Genomic DNA, 18349 nt, shown 5'->3' on the forward strand with positions numbered 1-18349 from the left:
TTCATTATCGTGAAACGCTTTCTACGCATTTCGTGCGCCGCTTCACCCAAGAAAAATCAAGAGGCGTAGATCTGGTAATCGAGCCGGCCAAGAAATTCTTCCACCACGTCCAATCCAGCGATCAGGAAATGATTCGTTGAGTATTTCCGTGCAAGTGGATTTATCCGATATTAAACACACCTTGTATCTTTGTGGTATACATACAATAAATAGGTTTCTTTTCCTAAACGATGATTTTTGTGGTTCAGAAGTCATTTGAGTCACATATTCTGTATGGTTGAATTTTTTTAAGCTACATCATTTCGTTAAGGAAAATACCATCTCATTAAAAATATTCTGATGCCTTGATATCTTGTGAAAGGTCACATTAAAATAATTTCTTACCAGAGTACTAGTCTTTTAGATCGAACAATTTTCGTCCTGACTTTTTCATATCATCAAAGGAAGCAGGAATATTCTAAGTGCTGTTAGAAACACCCTGTATTAAGGGTGGCCCTATACGGTCGATTTTATAAACAAGAGATACGAAAAATGTTTCGAACAGACATGTCACGATTTCGAGGGGACATAAGATGATTCATTGGTTTGACCTTGAATAATAGTCGTTTGAAGGTCACGCGAATCACCTTCAATTTCTTAGGTGAAACCCCAACTTTTATTGCAGATTCTTATTCTCCATCGAAAAGTAAGTAACTTTGTCTGAAACATTTTCCCAACTCAATTGCATCTTATTCCTTAAAATGATCTTCAAGATGAGTTTGAGGACATTTTAGAGCATAAGATGACATTTTTCGGAAAATGAACAAAAGTTACTACTCGATAGGATCCAATAAAAGAGGGGTTTCAATTTAAGTAATCGAAACGACTATTCAGGTCAAACCAATGACATGTCCCCCTCAAATCCATCATGTTGCTCTATCTGCTATTTCATATCTCTACATTTTAAAATCGCTACGCTATAAATAGACCTCTATATATATAAAATATGAAAACTACTGGCTTTTATATATATATATGTGTAGTATTGATAGCAAAATAAGCTCTATCATTCATTCTCATTTATTAAAACCCATCTGTTGTTTATCATTTCTTTCCGAATAGTCTTCTTGCGTAGGACGTTCTCGTCCTTACCGTTCTACAACTGCGCCCTGCACTGGTACTGTAAACACCACCGTGGGAAATTAATTCCTCGTGCTTGCCCCGCTCGACGATCTCGCCTCTTGCAGCGAGGATCTCGTCCGCGTGTATTACGGTGGACAATCTGTGCGCTATGATGATGGTGGTACGTCCGGCGCACAGCAGTTCAACGCCGCCTGTATGTTGCGCTCCGCGTGCGTGTCAGTGCGCTCGTCGCTTCGTCGCCTTTCCTCTCCGCGATTGACCAAGTGGTTGTGACTGTTGCTGGTGAATTTACACGTGCACAAGAAAACAGTAAAAGTGATATTCTGTATATTGTGCCTCCGAGAAATTCTATATAATTCTCCGCTGATTTACGCAATAAAAATCTAATGTACAAATAAAATATTTCTTATCGCAATCTCTTTAAAATCCTTCAACCCTCTAATGACGCTCGACAACATCGCTCGCGTGCGACGCATCTAGATGAGCTGCCTCGCTTTTAGATATTACTTTATATACAGGGTGTTTCCTCTAACTGTAGCACTTAGAATATCTCTGCTTCCTTTGATGATATGAAAAAAGTCAAAGGACGAAAATTGTTCGATTCAAAGAAAATTATTTTTTTTAATGTGACCTTTCACAAGATATCAAGGTCATCAACATTTTTTTAAATGAGATGGACGAAATGATGTAGCTTGTAAAAAAACAAATTCAACCATACAGAATATGTTGACCTTCAAATGACTTTGAACCACAAAAATCACGTTTAGGAAAAGAAACTCTATTTATTGTACGTATAACTAACTACAAAGATATACCTTTTTTACAGATGTTCGAAACGATCACCGTTTACTTCCATACACTTTCGAATTCGATGAATAAACGATTGTTTTACGTTTTTGAGAGATTCCGGAGTAATTGCGGTGCACGCACGCCGAATTCTTTCTCGCATATCTTCAGGTGTTGTCGGAATATCGCGATAAACTTCATTTTTTAGGTGTCCCCAAAGAAAAAAATCAAGAGGCGTAAGATCTGGTGATCGAGCCGGCCAAGAAATTCTTCCACCACGTCCAATCCAGCGATCAGGAAATGATTCGTTGAGTATGTTCCGTGCAAGTGAAGTTTATCGCGATATTCCGACAACACCTTGTATCTTTGTAGTTATACATACAATAAATAGAGTTTCTTTTCCTAAACGTGATTTTTGTGGTTCAAAGTCATTTGAAGGTCAACATATTCTGTATGGTTGAATTTGTTTTTTTACAAGCTACATCATTTCGTTAAGGAAAATATACCATCTCATTAAAAAAATATTCATGACCTTGATATCTTGTGAAAGGTCACATTAAAAAAAATAATTTTCTTACCAGAGTACTAGTCTCTTTGAATCGAACAATTTTCGTCCTTTGACTTTTTTCATATCATCAAAGGAAGCAGAGATATTCTAAGTGCTACAGTTAGAGGAAACACCCTGTATACAGGGTGGCCCATTTTAATTTATACAGTCGATTTTTATAAAAACTAAAAGAGATACGAAAAAATGTTTCAGACAGACATGTCACGATTTCGAGGGGGACATAAGATGATACCATTGGTTTGACCTTGAATACTCGTTTGAAGGTCACGCGAAGATCACCTTCAATTTCTTAAATTGAAACCCCAACTTTTTATTGCAGATTCTTATTCTCCATCGAAAAGTAAGTAACTTTTGTCTGAAACATTTTTCCGAAAAATGTCATCTTATGTCCTTAAAATGATCTTCAAGATGAGTTTTGAGGACATTTTAAGGACATAAGATGACATTTTTCGGAAAAATGTTTCAGACAAAAGTTACTTACTTTTCGATGGAGAATAAGAATCTGCAATAAAAAGTTGGGGTTTCAATTTAAGAAATTGAAGGTGACCTTCAAACGACTATTCAAGGTCAAACCAATGGTATCATCTTATGTCCCCCTCGAAATCGTGACATGTCTGTCTGAAACATTTTTTCGTATCTCTTTTAGTTTTTTAAAAAATCGACTGTATAAATTAAAATGGGCCACCCTGTATATATATGTAAATATGAAACTACTGGCTTTATTAACATATATATATATATGTAGTATTGATAGCAAAATAAAGCTCTATCATTCATTCTCATTTATTAAAACATAATCTAGTTGATTTAACTTATCATTTCTTTCGAATAGTCTTCTTGCGTAAGGACGTTCTCGTCCTTACCGTTCTGCAGCTGCGCCTGCCACATGGTACTGTAAACACCACCGTGGGAAATTAATTCCTCGTGCTTGCCCCGCTCGACGATCTCGCCCTCTTGCAGCACGAGGATCTCGTCCGCGTGTATTACGGTGGACAATCTGTGCGCTATGATGATGGTGGTACGTCCGGCGCACACCCGGTTCAACGCCGCCTGTATGTTGCGCTCCGCGTGCGTGTCCAGTGCGCTCGTCGCTTCGTCCAGCAGCACTATCTCGGGCGCCTTCAGTAGCGTACGCGCGATCGCCACGCGTTGCTTCTCACCGCCGCTGAGCCTCAGCCCCCTCTCGCCGACCTGCGTCTCGTAGCCGTTTGGAAACGTGAGAATCCGATCGTGGATATCCGCGTGCTTCGCCGCGGCGATTATATCCGCCTCCGGTGCGTCGATGCGGCCGTACTGGATGTTGTATTTTATCGTGTTGTTGAACAAGACCGTGTCCTGCGGCACGACGCCTGCGGTGGAAAGATTTCCAGAATAAGTATTGACCCGAGCAAGTGCTAGGATCGAAGAATTACCTATGGCGTTTCTTAGCGACTCCTGCTTCACAGTCTTCACGTTCTGCCCGTCGATCAAGATCTCGCCTTGCTCCACGTCGTAGAAGCGAAACAGCAGTCGCATTATGGTGCTCTTTCCGGCGCCGGACGGGCCGACCAGCGCGATCGTCGTGCCCGGGGGTGCAGTAAAGTTGATGTTTTTGAGCACGATCCTCTCGGGGGTGTAGCCGAACGACACGTTCACGAATTCCACCTGGCCACGCTTGACATCCAGTTTACCGGCTCCCGGTGCGTCTATCACCTCCTGGTCTTCCCTGAGCAGCTCGAACATGTTCTCCATGTCGACGAAATTCTTTTGAATGGCCCTTCGGACAAATAAATTTGTCGTTCGAAGCTCAGGAAATTAATTAATCGGCGATGCAAATAAGTCGTCGCGAAACAATTCGCTCTACGTTACCTGTAATATGTCCCGAACCAATTCAGCGGCACGTAAAGTTGCGTTATGTAACTGGCGAACAAGACGTAGTCGCCGACCGTCAAGCCTTGATGGGTAACGACCTACGAGAAAATCGATCATGCTCTCGTTGATAGAATATTTAGGATATAATATGGAGTCTAATGTAAAATCGATCATCGCGAGATTATTTTCGGAGAGTTATTTCCGAGGCTAACCATGTGTAAGCATAGTAAAGATCCAGAGAGTAGACCGGCGGATACTATTACGTTCTGCAGTGTATTCAGTATGTTTAGCGTCACCATCGACTTCCATTCTTGCACTTGGTAATCCAATATCGCTTCTCGGTAGCACTCGACCTCGTAAGCTTCCGCGCCGTAATATTTCACCGTTTCGAAATTCAGCAGACTGTCGACGCTGCGTGCCTTCTGAGCATTGTCGGCGAGGTTCATGCGCCTCTGGAACTTCGTGCGCCACTCCGTAACCAAGATCGTCGCAGCTGCATCAACGAAACATTAATCATAATAAGCATAATCAATGCAATGATATGAAAGAGCTAACAAAAAAATTATCAATTTTCAATCACTGTGAGAGCTGGTCGCCGTTACCTTTGACGATAATTCGAACATAATCTTACCAATATAAAACACCATCGTTGTGAGAACGATGAGACCGAACCACTTGTTAAATACGCTAACGAAAAATAGAACGGCCACAAGAATGTCAACGATTGTTGGTACAATCGAGAAAAGAATATAATTCAGCAGATTGTCGATCGAGTCCGTGCCGCGATCCATGACCCTCAACACCTCGCCAGTCTTTCTTCCGAGGTGCCAACGTAAACTCAGCCCGTGTAAATGCCTAAAATAGAAATAAAATTCTTGATTGTCTCGTTTGTGGCAAAATGGCAACGACAGGTTTCCCAACGCCATCTTCGGAAGTAAATCATACGAAATCAGCCCACCTGAATAATTCCACCTCAACCTCACGAGTGGTGTACTGCTGGATGCGTATCCAAAGGAAGGATCTCAGATTATTCAGCAGACCCATGCCCCTGTACCGCCCCCTTGCAGGAATTTGAACGCCACGTATATCAATACCAGATCCCATCTGCAAGAAGAAATTTCCATAAACTCGCTTCGTTCATAAATAAATATTGGAGGGTTCGGTTACATCGAATTCCTATGCACCTAAATTGTATGTTAGTGATACTCGCGACACTGTCCACGATCATTTTATTGTAAATCGGTACGTAAAGATTTATCGCACGTCCAGCTATCAGCAGCATGAAGCAAAATATCACCCTCAGTTGAAGCAGAAAGTCCGACTTTGGCCACAGGAATGGCGCCAACACTCTAATCTTATACCACAGATTTGCCCACGTGGAAGTGTTGTCATCCGGTCTCTGCACATATCATTAACGCTTTGTCAATGATACATATACTACAGGGTGTCCCGGGTTTTAACCGACAAACTGCGGGAGCATATTCTACTAGTGGAGATAAGAAAAAATTCCTATATCGAGTTTGCTTAGAAATGCTTTATTACAAAGTTATAAACCAATATTCAAAAGAAATATGAGATAAGTAACAACGGAACATAGGGTAGAATTTGCAAGGTCGAAGATGTTTATGTCATGTGCCCATTTGCAATTACGTAATTTGGGTTCATTTCGACCTATGAATGAACATGATGTTCGTTCAGCTCTAAGACACCGACGACGCTCGGAAAGAATCTTAAATCTTTTTGATAATACTCCTACACAAAGTGTTCGACGTGCTTCGGCTCAACTGCAGATATCACGAAACGCTATTTCGAGAACATTGCGTGCTGATGACAGATTCGCATATCATTACACGCCTGTATAAGAATGACTTCCAATCGATCATCAGAAACGAGTCGAATTTTGTAACTGGTATGTGAATGCAGTAGAAAGGGACAATCTTTCCTCATCAATGATATTATGGACAGATGAAGCGACCTTTACGAGACGAGGCATATTCAATTCTCATAATAGCCATGTATGGGCTCATAATAATCCACGTACTACCAGACGAAGAAACTTTCAACACGAATTTCGATGTAATGTTTGGATGAGTATGCTTCATGACCGGCTTATTGGTCCGTTCTTTTTACCTGACCGATTGAACGGAGAATCTTTTCGAAGATTCCTATCAAACGATTTACCAATTTTGATGGAAAATGTGCCACTGCAGTTTCGCCAAAACAGCTGGATACAGTTAGACGGTTGCCCATCGCACTACGCTAGACAAGTTAGAAACTGGTTAGACGAACATTGTGCTCATAGGTGGATTGGTCGAGGAGGACCGGTTTTCTGGCCTCCAAGATCGCCCGATTTAACGCCTCTTGATTTTTATTTATGGGCAACTTTAAAAAATAAAGTTTACGGTACAGAAGTAATCTCGCTTGAAGATTTAAAGCAACGAATTACTACTAGTGGAAATAAGAAAAAATTCTTATATCGAGTTTGCTTAGAAATGCTTTATTACAAAGTTATAAACCAATATTGAAAAGAAATATGAGATAAGTAACAACGGAACATAGTGTAGAATTTGGAAGGTCGAAGATGTTATGTTATGTGTATTCACATGTATTCATGTTCACTATGTTGAAACGATTCAGTACGATTGTTACTTTCGCAACAGTAGCCGTTAGATTTCAATCGTCGTGTGAACTAACAATTACTATCAGAATGCCAAAAGTGTTTTCAAATGAGGAATACACCGATATTCATTTCGTGTACGGATTCTGTGACGGAAATGCACGAGCTGCCGTACGAGAGTATCAACGTAGATTTCCTAACAGGAGAGTACCAGATAGTTCTGTGTTTAGTAATACCCATTTGCAATTACGTAATTTGGGTTCATTTCGACCTATGAATGAACATGATGATGTTCGTTCAGCTCTAAGACACCGACGACGCTCGGAAAGAATCTTAAATCTTTTTGATAATACTCCTACACAAAGTGTTCGACGTGCTTCGGCTCAACTGCAGATATCACGAAACGCTATTTCGAGAACATTGCGTGCTGATGACAGATTCGCATATCATTACACACCTGTACAAGAATGACTTCCAATCGATCATCAGAAACGAGTCGAATTTTGTAACTGGTATGTGAATGCGGTAGAAAGGGACAATCTTTCCTCATCAATGATACTATGGACAGATGAAGCGACCTTTACGAGACGAGGCATATTCAATTCTCATAATAGCCATGTATGGGCTCATAATAATCCACGTACTACCAGACGAAGAAACTTTCAACACGAATTTCGATGTAATGTTTGGATGGGTATGCTTCATGACCGGCTTATTGGTCCGTTCTTTTTACCTGACCGATTGAACGGAGAATCTTTTCGAAGATTCCTATCAAACGATTTACCAATTTTGATGGAAAATGTGCCACTGCAGTTTCGCCAAAACAGCTGGATACAGTTAGACGGTTGCCCATCGCACTACGCTAGACAAGTTAGAAACTGGTTAGACGAACATTGTGCTCATAGGTGGATTGGTCGAGGAGGACCGGTTTTCTGGCCTCCAAGATCGCCCGATTTAACGCCTCTTGATTTTTATTTATGGGGAACTTTAAAAAATAAAGTTTACAGTACAGAAGTAATCTCGCTTGAAGATTTAAAGCAACGAATTACTACTAGTGGAAATAAGAAAAAATTCCTATATCGAGTTTGCTTAGAAATGCTTTATTACAAAGTTATAAACCAATATTCAAAAGAAATATGAGATAAGTAACAACGGAACATAGGGTAGAATTTGCAAGGTCGAAGATGTTTATGTCATGTGCCCATTTGCAATTACGTAATTTGGGTTCATTTCGACCTATGAATGAACATGATGATGTTCGTTCAGCTCTAAGACACCGACGACGCTCGGAAAGAATCTTAAATCTTTTTGATAATACTCCTACACAAAGTGTTCGACGTGCTTCGGCTCAACTGCAGATATCACGAAACGCTATTTCGAGAACATTGCGTGCTGATGACAGATTCGCATATCATTACACACCTGTACAAGAATGACTTCCAATCGATCATCAGAAACGAGTCGAATTTTGTAACTGGTATGTGAATGCGGTAGAAAGGGACAATCTTTCCTCATCAATGATACTATGGACAGATGAAGCGACCTTTACGAGACGAGGCATATTCAATTCTCATAATAGCCATGTATGGGCTCATAATAATCCACGTACTACCAGACGAAGAAACTTTCAACACGAATTTCGATGTAATGTTTGGATGGGTATGCTTCATGACCGGCTTATTGGTCCGTTCTTTTTACCTGACCGATTGAACGGAGAATCTTTTCGAAGATTCCTATCAAACGATTTACCAATTTTGATGGAAAATGTGCCACTGCAGTTTCGCCAAAACAGCTGGATACAGTTAGACGGTTGCCCATCGCACTACGCTAGACAAGTTAGAAACTGGTTAGACGAACATTGTGCTCATAGGTGGATTGGTCGAGGAGGACCGGTTTTCTGGCCTCCAAGATCGCCCGATTTAACGCCTCTTGATTTTTATTTATGGGCAACTTTAAAAAATAAAGTTTACGGTACAGAAGTAATCTCGCTTGAAGATTTAAAGCAACGAATTACTACTAGTGGAAATAAGAAAAAATTCTTATATCGAGTTTCCTTAGAAATGCTTTATTACAAAGTTATAAACCAATATTGAAAAGAAATATGAGATAAGTAACAACGGAACATAGTGTAGAATTTGGAAGGTCGAAGATGTTATGTTATGTGTATTCACATGTATTCATGTTCACTATGTTGAAACGATTCAGTACGATTGTTACTTTCGCAACAGTAGCCGTTAGATTTCAATCGTCGTGTGAACTAGCAATTACTATCAGAATGCCAAAAGTGTTTTCAAATGAGGAATACACCGATATTCATTTCGTGTACGGATTCTGTGACGGAAATGCACGAGCTGCCGTACGAGAGTATCAACGTAGATTTCCTAACAGGAGAGTACCAGATAGTTCTGTGTTTAGTAATACCCATTTGCAATTACGTAATTTGGGTTCATTTCGACCTATGAATGAACATGATGATGTTCGTTCAGCTCTAAGACACCGACGACGCTCGGAAAGAATCTTAAATCTTTTTGATAATACTCCTACACAAAGTGTTCGACGTGCTTCGGCTCAACTGCAGATATCACGAAACACTATTTCGAGAACATTGCGTGCTGATGACAGATTCGCATATCATTACACACCTGTACAAGAATGACTTCCAATCGATCATCAGAAACGAGTCGAATTTTGTAACTGGTATGTGAATGCGGTAGAAAGGGACAATCTTTCCTCATCAATGATATTATGGACAGATGAAGCGACCTTTACAAGACGAGGCATATTCAATTCTCATAATAGCCATGTATGGGCTCATAATAATCCACGTACTACCAGACGAAGAAACTTTCAACACGAATTTCGATGTAATGTTTGGATGGGTATGCTTCATGACCGGCTTATTGGTCCGTTCTTTTTACCTGACCGATTGAACGGAGAATCTTTTCGAAGATTCCTATCAAACGATTTACCAATTTTGATGGAAAATGTGCCACTGCAGTTTCGCCAAAACAGCTGGATACAGTTAGACGGTTGTCCATCGCACTACGCTAGACAAGTTAGAAACTGGTTAGACGAACATTGTGCTCATAGGTGGATTGGTCGAGGAGGACCGGTTTTCTGGCCTCCAAGATCGCCCGATTTAACGCCTCTTGATTTTTATTTATGGGCAACTTTAAAAAATAAAGTTTACAGTACAGAAGTAATCTCGCTTGAAGATTTAAAGCAACGAATTACTAATTCAGTTACTGAGACGCAACAAAATTTTCAGGAATGTCGTACCGTAACAAATTCTGTACTACGTCGATGTCTAGCTTGTATCGATGTGCAAGGACAACATTTAGAAATGCGTCACTAAATCATTGCGTAGATAATTTTTATTTTTGTGAAAAAATCCGTTGTTACTTATCTCATATTTCTTTTCAATATTGGTTTATAACTTTGTAATAAAGCATTTCTAAGCAAACTCGATATAAGAATTTTCTTATTTCCACTAGTAGAATATGCTCCCGCAGTTTGTCGGCTAAAACCCGGGACACCCTGTATAAATTAAACAGTCACGTGTAACTTACCCTTTGATAGTATCGCGATTGCATACTTGAGCCGTCGTTGAGCGAACGATAATCAGAATCGAACCTACCGGCAATGCCAGGAGCGCGTAGGCCCAGAGCAAAAATCAACAGATTACTAACGTAACGTAAAACAAATAGGGCCATCTCAATCTGGTCCGTCAGACTGGAAAAAAAGATATTAAATTTTAATGTAATGATTTTGTAGCAAGATCTTGAATAGATTCATCCTCTACACGCTACAAATGTCTGGCCACATGCAAAATAATTTCTCTCTCTCAACACGGACTTACGAATTCAGGTGAAACCACCATTCGAGTTTTCCGATATTGATAAAGACAATATTTTCACCGACAAACGCCAAGGTCCAAAAGCCAAGCAACACCAATCCATGTCCGTGCGGCGGTACGCTCGGCAACAATTTGTGTCTTTCGACTTTTAATATATAGACCGAGTACGGATAAATAATTACTGTTGACACCGTCATCAGTATCTGGAATAGTAAGAATAAAAATCGTGAAAAATAATTATTATCTATAAGCTCGATTATATTTGACACTTTCTCTGACTTTCAAGTATAAGCAAATAAATTCTTTTCCTAATATTTAATATTAAACAATTCTGGAACAGGTATCATACAAATAAATTTAAATATCATAAAAGAAATGAGCTATGTGGAAATCTTATGTAAATCTTACCATGTATCCATAGACCATTCCATCATCCATGATTGTGGCTTGCAGTATTATTCTTAATAAACTCAAGAAGGGAACAAAATATAACACAAACTTTTGTAGATTGTACAACTTGCTCTTCGGTAAGGTATTCTCGTCAATTTCCGTCCCATACTTGCGATACATCCACAATTGGATGGATCCGAATACAATCAGGTACAAAGAGACAACTGCGGTACAGATAGTGTCCATAAAACACTTAGACACGCCATGGTCCACCCAAATGTCGTTAAAAGTTATATTCGGTGGACAGTAGCTCATTATTTTTGCATCCATATTTATTGATAAAGTTAATCGATTAAATAGCTGGCTTAATGTATATCACAATACTGTATCATGTTAATATTCCTCTTATCTCTTATAGGTCCAGTTTCTATATCAAAGCTTGATAACAATGATTGATAATCTATAGCTTGATAATCATCAAAGTCCACTAATAAATACACATAAGAGTTACATAACTATAATCTGAAACATAAAGATAATAATCATTATTATGTCATTGTTCAATAACGTTCATCCTTACTAACTTTCACAGTATTTTATTCATTTTATCTTCCATCAGCATCAGTTTATTATATATTGAGGTTAACTTTTAATTAAATTATTAATGTCCTAACGTCTATGTTACTGACGTTTAACTGCGCGCTGTATAGCATCTTGTTAAAAATACTTTCTTTATCTACTAATCACGGTGTGAAGTAGCGTAAAAATCCAAACCTTTTACACGTACGTTGTACATGTTTGCAACGCGTTACGGCATTAGGGTCGCGCTGAATAATGTACGTGAAGTAAATGCAATTACAACTGACCACGAAACGAAATACGATAAACTAGAAATTTCGAAAAGTCTTCTGCGATTTCTTATAACGTGATAACGTTGCTAGGTAAACTAAAACACGATTGACCAGTTGACCACATCGAGAATCTCGATTCGAGATCACTGACGATGCTGATGGTAGTACACGCTTTTTCGTCTTTCAATGCTAGTGACACGTGAAATATTTATTCTCATTGAAAGGCACGTACTAACTTGCGCAGGTCGATCTTCTATTCGTGCAATTGCACTCCACATAGGCGTCCGAAAAATTGTACCGTCATCCTGAACTCGTACGTGTAATGTGTAAACTGCACTAACAGCAGATTCCGGAATCCGGAGCGGGCCGGTTATCTTTTTGCGCATGCGCGGGCCGTGACCGTGGCAGTCGTTTAAATATTTTTAGGTTAGTTGCACATGGTTGCAGCAAGCACAGTGCGGCTTTGGTGTATTTTGCAGTTTCACCCCTTGTGAAGTGTGTTTATTGTATATTTCATAAATATTGGGTTGGCCAAAAAGTAATTGCGTTTTTTTTTATATAAATAAAAGGCGAATTTTTCATGGGAAACAAAAACTTTATTAAACAATATATTGACCATTTTGTTTGATTATCTTTTGCCATTTTTCAGGCAACTTCATGATTCCGCGCTCAAAACAGTTCTTATCTTTTTCAGCAAAAAACAATTCCAACAACGATTTCATATCCTCATCGGCAGTCAAGGTTTTACCACTCAAGGCGTATTGCAAAGAACGAAACGAATGGTAATCTGATGGTGCCAGGTCTGGCGAACATGGTGGATGTGGTAACGCATCCCATGCAAGCTGCAACAATTTTTCACGAGTGACCAAACTTGTACGTGGTCTAGCGTTATCATGGCGAAACACAACACCTTTGCGATTCGCCAATTCTCGACGTTTCTGTTTGATGGCATCGTTTAATTTATCCAGTTGACGACAGTATACGTCTGAATTAATGGTTTGATTCCTTGCAAGCAGCTCAAAATACAGAATACCTGTAAAGTCCCACCAGACTGACAGCATAATCTTTCTTTGGTGAATATCTGCTTTTCAAGTGCTTTCAGCAGGTTCATCACGATCTTTTTCGTTTGACGTTGTTGTAGACGATCGATTTTTCGTCGCCTGTTATCATACGTTTCAAAAATCGATCATTTTCCTCACGTTTCAAAAGAGAATCGCAGATGTCAATACGCTCAATGAGATGAATTTCTTTGAGCTCATGTGGTACCCAAATATCGAGCTTACTAATGTATCCAAGTCGTTTTAAATGGTTTTCAACACTCGCTTTCGATATGTTAAGATTCTCAGCAATCTCTCGGGTCGTTAAACGCCGATTGGAATCGATCAGTGCCTTTATTTTGTCATCATCAATTTCGATTGGCCTTCTTGAGCGTGGTGCATCTTTCACATTAAAATCTGCAGATCGAAATTTAGTAAACCAATGTTGACACTGCCGCAGTTTTAAAGCATCTTCGCCATATATTGGGTTGGCCAAAAAGTAACTGCATTTTTTAAATATAAATTAAAGGCGAATTTTTCATGGGAAACAAAACCTTTATTAAACAATATATTGTCCATTTTGTTTGATTATCTTTTGCCATTTTTCAGGCAACTTCATGATTCCGCGCTCAAAAAAGTTCTTATCTTTTTCAGCAAAAAACAATTCCAACAACGATTTCATATCCTCATCAGTCAAGGTTTTACCACTCAAGGCGTATTGCAAAGAACGAAACGAAAGGTAATCTGATGGTGCCAGGTCTGGCGAACATGGTGGATGTGGTAACACATCCCATCCAAGCTGCAACAATTTTTCACGAGTGACCAAACTTGTACGTGGTCTAGCGTTATCATGGCGAAACACAACACCTTTGCGATTCGCCAATTCTCGACGTTTCTGTTTGATGGCATCGTTTAATTTATCCAGTTGACGACAGTATACGTCTGAATTAATGGTTTGATTGCTTGCAAGCAGCTCAAAATACACAATACCTTTAAAGTCCCGCCAGACTGATAGCATAATCTTTCTTTGGTGAATATCTGCTTTTCAAGTGCTTTTAGCAGGTTCATCACGATCTTTTTCGTTTGACGTTGTTGTAGACGATCCATTTTTCGTCGCCTGTTATCATACGTTTCAAAAATCGATCATTTTCCTCACGTTTCAAAAGAGAATCGCAGATGTCAACACGCTCAGTGAGATGAATTTCTTTGAGCTCATGTGGTACCCAAATATCGAGCTTACTAATGTATCCAAGTCGTTTTAAATGGTTTTCAACACTCGCTTTCGATATGTTGAGATTCTCAGCAATCTCTCGTGTCGTTAAACGCCGATTGGAATCGATCGTTGCCTTTATTTTGTCATCATCAATTTCGATTGGCCTTCCTGAGCGTGGTGCATCTTTCACATTAAAATCTGCAGATCGAAATTTAGTAAACCAATTTTGACACTGCCGCAGTTTTAAAGCATCTTCGCCATATATTGGGTTGGCCAAAAAGTAACTGCGTTTTTTTTAATATAAATTAAAGGCGAATTTTTCATGGGAAACAAAACCTTTATTAAACAATATATTGTCCATTTTGTTTGATTATCTTTTGCCATTTTTCAGGCAACTTCATGATTCCGCGCTCAAAAAAGTTCTTATCTTTTTCAGCAAAAAACAATTCCAACAACGATTTCATATCCTCATCAGTCAAGGTTTTACCACTCAAGGCGTATTGCAAAGAACGAAACGAATGGTAATCTGATGGTGCCAGGTCTGGCGAATATGGTGGATGTGGTAACACATCCCATCCAAGCTGCAACAATTTTTCACGAGTGACCAAACTTGTACGTGGTCTAGCGTTATCATGGTGAAACACAACACCTTTGCGATTCACCAATTCTCGACGTTTCTGTTTGATGGCATCGTTTAATTTATCCAGTTGACGACAGTATACGTCTGAATTAATGGTTTGATTCCTTGCAAGCAGCTCAAAATACACAATACCTTTAAAGTCCCACCAGACTGACAGCATAATCTTTCTTTGGTGAATATCTGCTTTTCAAGTGCTTTCAGCAGGTTCATCACGATCTTTTTCGTTTGACGTTGTTGTAGACGATCCATTTTTCGTCGCCTGTTATCATACGTTTCAAAAATCGATCATTTTCCTCACGTTTCAAAAGAGAATCGCAGATGTCAACACGCTCAGTGAGATGAATTTCTTTGAGCTCATGTGGTACCCAAATATCGAGCTTACTAATGTATCCAAGTCGTTTTAAATGGTTTTCAACACTCGCTTTCGATATGTTGAGATTCTCAGCAATCTCTCGTGTCGTTAAACGCCGATTGGAATCGATCGGTGCCTTTATTTTGTCATCATCAATTTCGATTGGCCTTCCTGAGTGTGGTGCATCTTTCACATTAAAATCTCGAGATCGAAATTTAGTAAACCAATGTTGACACTGCCGCAGTTTTAAAGCATCTTCGCCATATATTGGGTTGGCCAAAAAGTAACTGCGTTTTTTTTATATAAATAAAGGCGAATTTTTCATGGGAAACAAAACTTTATTAAACAATATATTGTCCATTTTGTTTGATTATCTTTTGCCATTTTTCAGGCAACTTCATGATTCCGCGCTCAAAAAAGTTCTTATCTTTTTCAGCAAAAAACAATTCCAACAACGATTTCATATCCTCATCAGTCAAGGTTTTACCACTCAAGGCGTATTGCAAAGAACGAAACGAATGGTAATCTGATGGTGCCAGGTCTGGCGAATATGGTGGATGTGGTAACACATCCCATCCAAGCTGCAACAATTTTTCACGAGTGACCAAACTTGTACGTGGTCTAGCGTTATCATGGCGAAACACAACACCTTTGCGATTCACCAATTCTCGACGTTTCTGTTTGATGGCATCGTTTAATTTATCCAGTTGACGACAGTATACGTCTGAATTAATGGTTTGATTCCTTGCAAGCAGCTCAAAATACAGAATACCTTTAAAGTCCCACCAGACTGACAGCATAATCTTTCTTTGGTGAATATCTGCTTTTCAAGTGCTTTCAGCAGGTTCATCACGATCTTTTTCGTTTGACGTTGTTGTAGACGATCCATTTTTCGTCGCCTGTTATCATACGTTTCAAAAATCGATCATTTTCCTCACGTTTCAAAAGAGAATCGCAGATGTCAATACGCTCAGTGAGATGAATTTCTTTGAGCTCATGTGGTACCCAAATATCGAGCTTACTAATGTATCCAAGTCGTTTTAAATGGTTTTCAACACTCGCTTTCGATATGTTGAGATTCTCAGCAATCTCTCGTGTCGTTAAACGCCGATTGGAATCGATCGGTGCCTTTATTTTGTCATCATCAATTTCGATTGGCCTTCCTGAGTGTGGTGCATCTTTCACATTAAAATCTCGAGATCGAAATTTAGTAAACCAATGTTGACACTGCCGCAGTTTTAAAGCATCTTCGCCATATATTGGGTTGGCCAAAAAGTAACTGCGTTTTTTTTAATATAAATAAAAGGCGAATTTTTCATGGGAAACAAAACCTTTATTAAACAATATATTGTCCATTTTGTTTGATTATCTTTTGCCATTTTTCAGGCAACTTCATGATTCCGCGCTCAAAAAAGTTCTTATCTTTTTCAGCAAAAAATAATTCCAACAACGATTTCATATCCTCATCAGCAGTCAAGGTTTTACCACTCAAGGCGTTTTGCAAAGAACGAAACGAATGGTAATCTGATGGTGCCAGGTCTGGCGAACATGGTGGATGTGGTAACGCATCCCATGCAAGCTGCAACAATTTTTCACGAGTGACCAAACTTGTACGTGGTCTAGCGTTATCATGGCGAAACACAACACCTTTGCGATTCGCCAATTCTCGACGTTTCTGTTTGATGGCATCATTTAATTTATCCAGTTGACTACAGTATACGTCTGAATTAATGGTTTGATTCCTTGCAAGCAGCTCAAAATACACAATACCTTTAAAGTCCCACCAGACCGACAGCATAATCTTTCTTTGGTGAATATCTGCTTTTCAAGTGCTTTCAGCAGGTTCATCACGATCTTTTTCGTTTTACGTTGTTGTAGACGATCCATTTTTCGTCGCCTGTTATCATGCGTTTCAAAAATCGATCATTTTCCTCACGTTTCAAAAGAGAATCGCAGATGTCAACACGCTCAGTGAGATGAATTTCTTTGAGCTCATGTGGTACCCAAATATCGAGCTTACTAATGTATCCAAGTCGTTTTAAATGGTTTTCAACACTCGGTTTCGATATGTTGAGATTCTCAGCAATCTCTCGTGTCGTTAAACGCCGATTGGAATCGATCGGTGCCTTTATTTTGTCATCATCAATTTCGATTGGCCTTCCTGAGTGTGGTGCATCTTTCACATTAAAATCTCGAGATCGAAATTTAGTAAACCAATGTTGACACTGCCGCAGTTTTAAAGCATCTTCGCCATATATTGGGTTGGCCAAAAAGTAACTGCGTTTTTTTTAATATAAATTAAAGGCGAATTTTTCATGGGAAACAAAACCTTTATTAAAACAATATATTGTCCATTTGTTTGATTATCTTTTGCCATTTTTCAGGCAACTTCATGATTCCGCGCTCAAAAAAGTTCTTATCTTTTTCAGCAAAAAACAATTCCAACAACGATTTCATATCCTCATCAGTCAAGGTTTTACCACTCAAGGCGTATTGCAAAGAACGAAACGAAAGGTAATCTGATGGTGCCAGGTCTGGCGAACATGGTGGATGTGGTAACGCATCCCATGCAAGCTGCAACAATTTTTCACGAGTGACCAAACTTGTACGTGGTCTAGCGTTATCATGGCGAAACACAACACCTTTGCGATTCGCCAATTCTCGACGTTTCTGTTTGATGGCATCGTTTAATTTATCCAGTTGACGACAGTATACGTCTGAATTAATGGTTTGATTGCTTGCAAGCAGCTCAAAATACACAATACCTTTAAAGTCCCGCCAGACTGACAGCGTAATCTTTCTTTGGTGAATATCTGCTTTTCAAGTGCTTTCAGCAGGTTCATCACGATCTTTTTCGTTTTACGTTGTTGTAGACGATCCATTTTTCGTCGCCTGTTATCATGCGTTTCAAAAATCGATCATTTTCCTCACGTTTCAAAAGAGAATCGCAGATGTCAACACGCTCAGTGAGATGAATTTCTTTGAGCTCATGTGGTACCCAAATATCGAGCTTACTAATGTATCCAAGTCGTTTTAAATGGTTTTCAACACTCGCTTTCGATATGT

General features: G+C 39.3%; 1 protein-coding gene across 1 annotated transcript; it reads right to left on the minus strand.

Moving 5' to 3' along the window:
• Positions 1 to 3243: 3243 nt before the first annotated feature.
• On the minus strand, positions 3244 to 12385 carry LOC105285414 (ATP-binding cassette sub-family B member 6, mitochondrial). Its single transcript, XM_011349601.3, is given in 12 exon segments — positions 3244 to 3825; positions 3889 to 4232; positions 4325 to 4425; positions 4540 to 4820; positions 4959 to 5182; positions 5286 to 5373; positions 5376 to 5431; positions 5512 to 5726; positions 10514 to 10676; positions 10804 to 11003; positions 11209 to 11712; positions 12274 to 12385. Coding segments are annotated over 11 exon segments (2526 nt in total). The 5' UTR covers positions 11521 to 11712; positions 12274 to 12385; the 3' UTR covers positions 3244 to 3283.
• Positions 12386 to 18349: the final 5964 nt, after the last annotated feature.

This window comes from Ooceraea biroi, chromosome 13 (assembly GCF_003672135.1).
Source record: "Ooceraea biroi isolate clonal line C1 chromosome 13, Obir_v5.4, whole genome shotgun sequence".
Classification (NCBI taxonomy): domain Eukaryota; kingdom Metazoa; phylum Arthropoda; class Insecta; order Hymenoptera; family Formicidae; genus Ooceraea; species Ooceraea biroi.